This window comes from Elephantulus edwardii, unplaced genomic scaffold (assembly GCF_000299155.1).
Source record: "Elephantulus edwardii isolate Elephantulus edwardi_28Jun2011 unplaced genomic scaffold, EleEdw1.0 scaffold00017, whole genome shotgun sequence".
In the NCBI taxonomy this organism is placed as follows: Eukaryota; Metazoa; Chordata; class Mammalia; order Macroscelidea; family Macroscelididae; genus Elephantulus; species Elephantulus edwardii.
In genome coordinates, this window is record NW_006399767.1 from 27,628,858 (window position 1) to 27,638,074 (window position 9,217).

Below are 9,217 nucleotides of genomic sequence, written 5' to 3' on the forward strand. Positions count from 1 at the left end.
CATTTCTTCATGTGTTTGTTAGCCATCTGAATGTCGTCTTTGGTGAAGTGCCTGTTCATATCCTGTGCCCATTTTTCTATTGGATTATTTACCTTTATCTTGTTGTGGTGAGGAGCCATTTTTCTTGATCTCTTAGATCACTATTATAGATATTGTCTCTTGAATGAAAAATTTAGTTTAGTGGTTGCCTTGTGGTTTAACCTTTGACCTCTGAAGAAGTTATATTCTAGGAAAATAATATTAATTTAACTTCTTTTAACAATGACAAGCATGGGGGAGTGGATTGTATACCAGTGAAGGAATTTTTCTTTTACTTTTCAAAGAGAAGAATGAACTGTAGCGGAGGGGTGGGCAGGGAGAAAAGTGCAACAATGAATGAATGGAAATACAAAATCTCTGTAAATGTTTATTAAAATTAAATTCTAAAAAAAAAAAAATTACAAACAAGATCCACTTACCAAAACCCCTCCATTATTCTTTGCAAGTGCATTATCACCATGCCTCTAATACTGTTAATCTAGGTATTAATGCCTTGTGTTATAGCACTATAAAATGCTCAAGTCAGTAAATGCAGTGGAGATTTATTGAAAACAAATACTCTGACAGCCTACAAAGTATTAAAAGATAAATATGTTGTAACTCATGTCCTTAAAAAAACTCTCTGTCAGGGAGGACTCACATTCCTGTAATACTAACTTTAAGATTTCATTGCTTTATTACTATTACTATTCAGACCTTCTATTTAGTACCTCTGCTTCTGAGGATTGACCCTTATGAATAATCCCCCAAATGGGGAATAAGCATTATGGACCTTCTTTTCAGATGGCTCCTTAGCATCACTTTTACTAGTGAAAAATTAAAAATTAACTAGTGAATGTTAAATATACAGGTTGGTAGGTAGATATAAATGAATTAAAGTATATTCATCTGATGGATTATTAAACAGCTGTTCCATTGTAGTGAAAGTTGTATGGCTAACCTGGAAAAATGTTTATTGATAAAGAGTTGGTAAGCACAGAAAGCAGGATACAGAATTCTGTTATCTACTAGCACTACATTAAATTGGGAATATGAACTAAAAACAGAACCAAAGATAAGTCCATGCTAGATGTTTTCATTCGAATGCTACCGTCAAGAAATAATGATAATAAAAAGCAGAATCTTGAGGGAGCTCTGGTGGCCTAGTGGCAAGAAGCTGCACTGCAATCCCAGAGGCAGAAAGTTCAAATCCACCAGATGCTCTGCTGGAGAAGGAGGGGCAACCTCCTCCTGTACCAGTCAGACCCGATTTGATGGTACACACAAAATATAATAAAAAAAAAAGCAGACTCTTACAGCAAACACTACTACATGGTGGTGCTGTTCAAGTACTTTACAAATATATACACAATCAATAAAGTAAAAAAAACTGTGAGATGATGTTGTTGTTGTTGAACTTTACATATATGTATACAATCAATCCTCCCAAAAAATCTTGTGAGATAGGTTCTATTTATTATCCTGTTGACTTGCTCAGGGATTCACAGTACTTAGACTGATAATAGGATTAGAGCCCAGTACTTCAGATTGAGTCCATGTTCTTAATCACAGCATTTCTATCCAAACCTTTCATGATGTAGAGCACCATAAAGGGAGGCTCTAATTACAGTTGCACAGAATAGTTTCTTTTTAAGATATACTCAAATGAAAAACTAATGCACTAAGGTTTTACGTGGCTGCTGTTGCTTTGTAAGATATGGTTAATTATTGTATTCTTTTTGCTTTCCTAGTTTTTAGCAGTAACCTTTATTACTTTTATAAAAGAAAAAAATAACAAAGGAATTTAAAAATATGCATTAAAATCCAGCCATCATAGTAATTTTGGAAGGTGAGCTCATGATTTTTGCCAGAGATGAAGATGCGGACTTGAGCTTTGGGCTTTTGTATGTAAACTGGAGAAAACCCAGGCAGGCTATTAACTCTTCAGTTTTCAGCTTTTGTACTATTATGCTACATGGAGAAATTACTTTGGCATGATTTTTAAAGAATAGTGAATGTGCTAACACTGTAATCCCAAAAGTAAGCGGTTCGAATGCAACAGATGCATGGCTGGAGAAGGAGGGACAATCTCTTCCTGTACCAGTCAGATCCAATTTGAAGGTACACACACACACAAAAAAATAATAAAAATAAAAACATTTAAGAAAAGAAAATGTGCTTAAATTTCTTTCATTTAAAAAAAAGGAAAAATCTGTTTTAAAAATTTTGAGAATGTTGTCATGTTTTCATATTTTCTTAAATGTTTTAGGAGTAGAAATGTTTTGTACTTAATTTCCTTTTATTTCTGCCTTTCCAGGAAGGAAGAGGGAATGGTTTAAAATAGAAGATGCCATAAAAGTGCTGCAGTATCACAAACCTGTGCAGGCATCATATTTTGAAACATTGAGGCAAGGATATTCAGCCAATAATGGCACCCCAGTGGTGGCCACCACATACTCAGTTTCTGCTCAGAGCTCAATGCCCAGCATCAGATGACTGAAGACTTCCTGTAAGAGAAATGGAAATTGGAAACTAGACTGAAGTACAGATCTTCCCTCTCACCCTTGCTCTTTTCACCTCTCCTCACAGGCCTACTATTTCAAATACGGCATGAAGGGCAGCAGAGAAAGGGTTTATTGATAATGTTGCTGTTTGGTGTTATGTGGTGGGACTTTTTCTTCTCTTTTTATTTAGGGGGTGGGGGTAGGGTACGTAATTTGTAAAATATTTTTGGTGCATGATCTGTCCTTCCCTTAAACACCCCTACAATTCTCTGAAGACAGACAGACAGCCTTCTCCCTGCCTTGGATTCTGAAATGGTCCTGTTTGTCTCATCCCAGTCCTGGCCAGATATTTTTCTTTGATTTTTATTATTTTTTTTTAATTAAAAAATACCAATACGAGAGAAAACTTTTTAAGAACTTGTCCTATAATGTGTTGTTCCAGTCCAGGAGGTTCGTCATTTTTACTGTAGGCTACATTTATCTACACATTATATACTGGACATATAATATGTAAATAAATGACTTTTAGAAGGAAGAATTTAACTGTTTAATTTTTTAGGGTTTTCTGGTTTTTTTCTTAATTTGGGGTATTTCTGAGCCTCACATTTGATTTGTGTTTTGATTTTTTAAACATTATATGATGCTAGTGGCTAGGCAAGTTTCCCTGTCCTTTCTGTTTCCAAGTCATTGACTGTAGTGATGTGGGTACAGGGAGAGGTTAGCTACTTTTGTAGTGTTCCCAGGACTCATGGCCTTCTCTTCTCTAAGCTGTGTTTCCATGCCAAGAAGGAAACAGGAAGAAACTTGTTTTGTATCTCATCACCAACCCAGGAGCAAATGGCTTTATCCCAGATCCAGAGACAAAAATGGTAGAAATTGAAATCTGTCCTACATCTTGACAATAGGGATTTGAACTGGATTCTTGGGATTACTTTCTAAAGAACTTGAACACCAAGCACCGTTTCTTTCCTGCTGGTTTGGAATTTTTTTCATACTGCTACTTATTGCCGATCACGGCCTCTCTTCTTGTCCATCTATGCCTTACACCATGCCGAACTGGATATTGTCCTTGTGCTCCACAGCATCTGACTGTGTTTTGTAAGTGCAGCTGTGCAGCCCTGTCCCTATGTTGGGTAACCTTGCTGAGTTCATAAAAAAAATGCACAGTGGGGAGATCCAGGCATTTTGCTTGTCTTTGTCATGTTGCAGTACTTAAAATTGCACCATAGAGCATGCTCAGAAATATTAAACTTTGTTGTCCACCCCCACCCACTGGGATATGAAAGGTGCATCTGCTGAGAAGTGCTATGAGAGGATGCTTAATCATTTACCAGAACAGCTATGTAATGTATTGGCTCACTACAGAGACTCCCTTGTTGGTTTTTGATACAAATTTCATGTTGGCCTCATTTGCCAATTGTATTGTTTATTTGGGAAGTAGGCAGAAAAGGAAATTTAGATTATAGGGTGGGGGTGTGGTGGGTTAGAGGGAGGGCACTGATTGATCCCTGGCTTGGAACAAAAGTGTGTCACTATGCTCTTAGTGGCCTCTCCTTTGTCAAAGTATAGCCAAGATGTGAAATTAAAGTCGTAGTTCTCTATTTGAAAATGCTAATAAATATTTGGACTTTGAAAAGCTTTTGCTCTTCCCTCCCACAAAAAGAAATGTCTGTATCTAGTTCACCCGTCATTTAGTGTTTAGAGTTTTTGAGGTCATGAATTGTTGAATTTCAAATTGAATTATCTCTTCTCCTAGTCTTAAAACACAATGCTGAAAAGCAGTGTTGGCCGTTTGCTCAGCTTACTCTCCTACCATTGAGAAGGGAAGCATATATCCAAGGGTCCCAGGCCTCAGTAACAGCACCAAGGAATATGACACTAAATGCCAACTCATGTAGCCTACTTAAAACCTAACACAAACCTTCTTGTTACCTGACTGAGAGTGTTCTAAGGTTCTGCCCAACTAAATAAAGAGAAAGAGAAAAGAAATTTAACTTAAGGGAAAAAAGCATACTCTTCCAAATCATTCTACCTTAATGGTGTGAATTGAAATTGCTTAGCAGAAGTCTGTCATTGCTTCTGCAGTGTTAACAGTCATTTGTGTGTTTTTAATGATCTGAAGATGTTTTACTGGGTTGATGTAACAAAATACCACTCCAGTTTTGATTGCTGATAGCATCTTTGGGTCAGGAAAGTGACCTGTGCCAAGAAAGTATTTTTCAGTGACCTGAATGGATCCCATTAATGCAGTTAGCTGGAAAGCGTGTAACTGACAAACGGAGGCTTTGTCGAACACCAGGATTGTTAAAAGTGGTGCTGTTTCCTGTCACACTGAGATTCTGAGGAGCCCAGGGCTCTGAACATCGTGGCAGTTTTACTGCTGTGTAGTCAAGTTCTTTTTATGATGGATTAGTTAGACCTGCGAGAGAGAACAAAGTATGAAGAAAGAAAGAAAAAACCCAACAAACCCTACCCTACTTATTTAATACTTACTACAGAATACTACAGAGTATTTGTTTGACATAGATTTGCCATTAAATTTACCAGTGTTCTTCTTCAACCTTGATGAAAACAGGTCCCTATATTTAGGGCAGCTATATTCTCTTCTCACTCACAGAAATTTACGTCTTAGATTCTGATTATTATTGGAGTATCTTAACAGTGTACATCATACTCGGGAGAGAGAAACAAATGGATTTTTAAAAAATTGCTACTTTCAATTGCAGCCATTGGGGAAATAGTAGTGAAGTGCTAATCTTTTGTTGGGCCAGAATGTTTGTACATGCCCATGTGCTTGTGTGTGTAAAAGAAGAGAGAAGGCATACTAGGAGTCAGCCTTATAAGATTTTCTATAGCCTTCCAGAACATAGCCACTCAGTCCATGAAACAGAAGTCTTGATTTTTCACACAGAAAGCATAACAGGGTGGAACAGTTAATGAGTTAACTGTGTTTTTGTTTTGTTTTTACAAGTGTACACTGCCTCATCTGCCCTGCAGGCAGTGGGTTCACTCACTGCTGAGTCTGAGCCAAAGCCATCTGGAGGGATCAAAGGTGTGGGAGTGTCACCCAGGCGAAAAGGCCACAGGCCTAGAGGGTGATGTTGCAGCAGGATTTCCGCCCTCTGTTGCACTGCAGTCCCCATGGATCCCCAGGCCTTGCATCTCTCAGCCGCTGGGGAGCAGATGGGGTCACAGGCCTTTGGGAGTATTTTACAGTCATTTTGTAAATATATTGCTATATAGTTAAATTTCTTCATGGCAAGGACATATTTACTGTTTTGATACTAGGAGTCAGCCCACATAAAGTCTCTTATGACTTGATTGGAAGAAAAATGTTATGCTTTGTGGTTTTTAGAAAAAAAAGCAAAAAACTTCTGCACAAAACCAATCCTCCTTCTTCTCCTTCCCCTTTTTCTTCTTCACAACAGGGCTAATTAAACGCTCCTTTGAAACCTCCTTAGTCAGAGGCATAGTCTCCTGTGAACCCTGGTATATGTTTTACATCTTTGTCATTTCCACCTAGTGCTGTGTTCATGCTTTGTTGCTCTTCCCACCTCATCTTTTTAAAAAACTAGCTTAACCTGAGCCACATTCACTTTTTAGTTCACAAAAAGGATATAATAACCACAATATGATTGTTGCCACAACTGTGTGGTTTTAGTATTTCTCAAGTGTTCTGTTAGCCTGCCCTTGTTAAGAGTAGATTTAGAAATGTTGGACATGGCTTAGACACATTTCCACAGTGGAGACTTTTGCTTTCAGAGAAATGAGAGTTGGCTCTAACTCATAATATTGCTTCTTTCTGATGTCATCTATGCTTCAGAAAATAATCCACATCATTGTGAGAAATAGGAGACATGTAGGACACTTAGCTCCAGCAGCTGTTATGGATGAGGGTAGATTATTTGCTACTAAAAAGCTCTTCTTGAGTTCCCATTTTCAAGTCAGACCTGAAGCTCTGCAGGTTACTGCCCAGTGGCAATCCCTGTCATTTCTCAGTAACCCTGCCGAGATGGAACCTAGTTCTGCTGGACGCTTGGGAGGCACCCACCTTGTGCAAGTGGACAGAAAAGCACCCCAGCATTAGGCTCTGTGCAAAGAGTAAGCCTAATGGACAGCTGAAGGAAGCACATTCTGTACTGCCTTTGTTGCTGAACTGGCAGGCATGGTATTCGTTTTCCATGTCACTTTAAATGTCACCCAAAGCAGGAAGGCATTTGGGATTTTACAGTAAAAATTACAAAACAGAATCACAGACTACAATACTTTTAAAATACCTTTTCCCTTGCATTAGGTTGCTTGAGGTCAGCACAGGTCCTATGAGCCCAGAGAGTGCAGGCCAGCTCTTCTTTGAGCCAGCAGCCTCCCACCTTACCCCTAAATGGGCAGTGTCACACTTTACTATTAGCCCCCAGAAACTCTTGTCTATAGCTCGTAAAGACAAAGGCTATTAGAAACCTAATCAAGACATCAAGAAAATTATACTTCTCACTAGTAATCAAATAGTTCCTTCTCCTCATGTCCTTAATAATAAATAAATAAAAAGAGAAAGGGAGATTCCAGTTTGCTACTCATTCAGGCCCCCTTCTGAGCTGAAGCTGGCACTCATGTGATTTTGGCTGTCTTCAATATGAAGCTTTCTAAGGAAGAGGTCTATCTTTCCCTGTGGGGCTTTGTTTACAGCATTTGTGTTTGTCTTAAAAAAAAATGAGATGGTCCACCTGGGGAGGGGAGTGCAAAGGGAAGCCATGCTCACCCAGAACTCAGCAGACCAGGAGGGACTGTGCTAAGAAAGAAGTGTCATTTCCCCTGCCCCTAAAGGCAAGATTAATACAAGGTGGAGAGAGCCATTACTTCTCTTCCTCTAGCATTCAGTTGCTTAATTTAAACAAAAGCTTCCTTTCGTTTATATCCCCAGTTCTTAACCCCAAAATTTATTGGAGGGCACTAAAACACCAAAAGAAGCATCAGAACTAGATGTGGCTTTTCAGTGATGCCAGAACAGCAGCATTTGGTATTTTGCCAGGGTTGTCACCATCCCAGCTAGGCCAGATGTAGGATTCTATTAAATCAGGCAATTGGGGGGGGGGGCGGGTAGAGGAAGTGGTTCAAAAATAATCAACCAGTAAACGATTTACCGCTGATGAACATTACCTCTGAGGTGTACCTTTTGAAGAACAGTGCAGCACAGCACAGTAAAGAAGAATAACCTTTCTGGGTTTAAAGTTTCAACAAGCTGTTTAGATCAAAATGATCTTTGAAGAGGGTGGGGGAAAAAGCAAGATGCCACAATCCAAATGCTAGGCCTTAAGACTGTCCGCCCCTTTCCATAGAGCTGGCTAAAGTGTGTCACCTTCAAGAAATCATTTCACCAATAAGATTGTCTGTAAACCCTTCCAGGAAAGTAATCCTGATGGGAGTCTGCTTTCCTGAGTATTTTTCTGCTGAATTGGAAATGTTGCCTAAAGCATTGGTAGAGCTCTGTAACCTCTTTCCCTTTTTCATTGACTCCTGAGGGTTGGGGGTATATAACTTTTCAGGGTTAAACCTTGGTCTTATAACCTCTATTTGTTATGGAAAGAATGTGTCAGTAATAAGTTATTCCAAGACCATCTAATATTGGTACCCAACAGCCATGTAACAGAAATTACTTGTGCCAGGGAAGTTGGAGGCTGGTGATATAGACACTCAAGGAACAAGAGAGGTGGATCTGTTCCCCACAGTGCCTCCAGTGGGGGCAAAGCTGAAGTTAAGTGGAGGTGAGGACTTCCAGGGTGTGGAGAAGTGAGAACTAAGAAGACTTGCTCAGTGAGCAGAAGTGCAGTGGAGCTCAGAAGGGAGGTAACTGCCCTTTCCCCTCTTCCCCATGGCTGTGAGCATTTATCCTCAGAATTTCTCAAGAGGACTCACCTTCTAAACCTAATTTGCTTTAGATAGTTTGTCAGCCTCTGAGAACCTCACTTAGAAGATGAACCTGAATGTATTGCTTAGAGTACTGATGCATAGAAGTCCAGGGACCAGCAACAGCATTAGTGGGTAGAAAACCAGTTGGTCCACTCAGTTGTTTAAAAAAAAAAAGAAGATACGCACACATGGTGCAGTTTTGTAAATGCTAGATCCATTTTATTGTTTCATGATCTTAAAAAAAACCTTTGAAGCTGGTTTATAATCAAAGAAGGCATAGGTAAATGGAAATTTGACTAGAACGCCAAATTTCAGTTTATGTATCTTTCTCAAATAAGGTCGCTACCAATTTGCCATGTGCTTGAATCATGCCCATTTAAGATTGTTGTGAGCTGTTTGAAAATGAAAGTGATATAAACAAGGAAGCGTCTCTCACCTACTGGAGTATGTCAGAAAAAGTAAGTGGCAGCCCCATTAGGAGCCTCTTCATACCTTGCTCTTGCCAAACCATCTCTTCTGAGGGTTTTGTCTTCCATCCTCTTCCAGTGTTCTTATTAAGGATGGGTTCTGAGAAGGAAATAAAGCCACAGAGCTGTTTGTTCATCCACAGGGTACGGTCTCCAAATAACATAAATGGTTTTATACGAGATTTCCTTTTGTAAAAAGTCACCTCCACTCTAGCCACCAGTCAGTACCAGAATATTCTGGGAATTATTCTAATTTTAAAAGAGAATATTAGATGCACTTCCTTTCATTTCACAGGTAAATCATCAGTTTCCATTTAACCAAGT

At 39.1% G+C, this 9,217-nt stretch overlaps 1 protein-coding gene across 1 annotated transcript in view; it reads left to right on the forward strand.

Annotated features, from left to right (window-relative positions):
- The window catches only part of NUDT3 (nudix (nucleoside diphosphate linked moiety X)-type motif 3), a 129,549-nt gene extending 126,496 nt beyond the window's left edge, over nt 1-3,053 (forward strand). Inside the window, exon 5 of the mRNA XM_006882072.1 lies at nt 2,336-3,053. Within this exon, the coding sequence (XP_006882134.1) occupies nt 2,336-2,514 (179 nt within the window). The 3' untranslated portion in view covers nt 2,515-3,053. The remainder of the gene's footprint in view (nt 1-2,335) is intronic.
- The last annotated feature ends 6,164 nt before the right edge of the window (nt 3,054-9,217 follow it).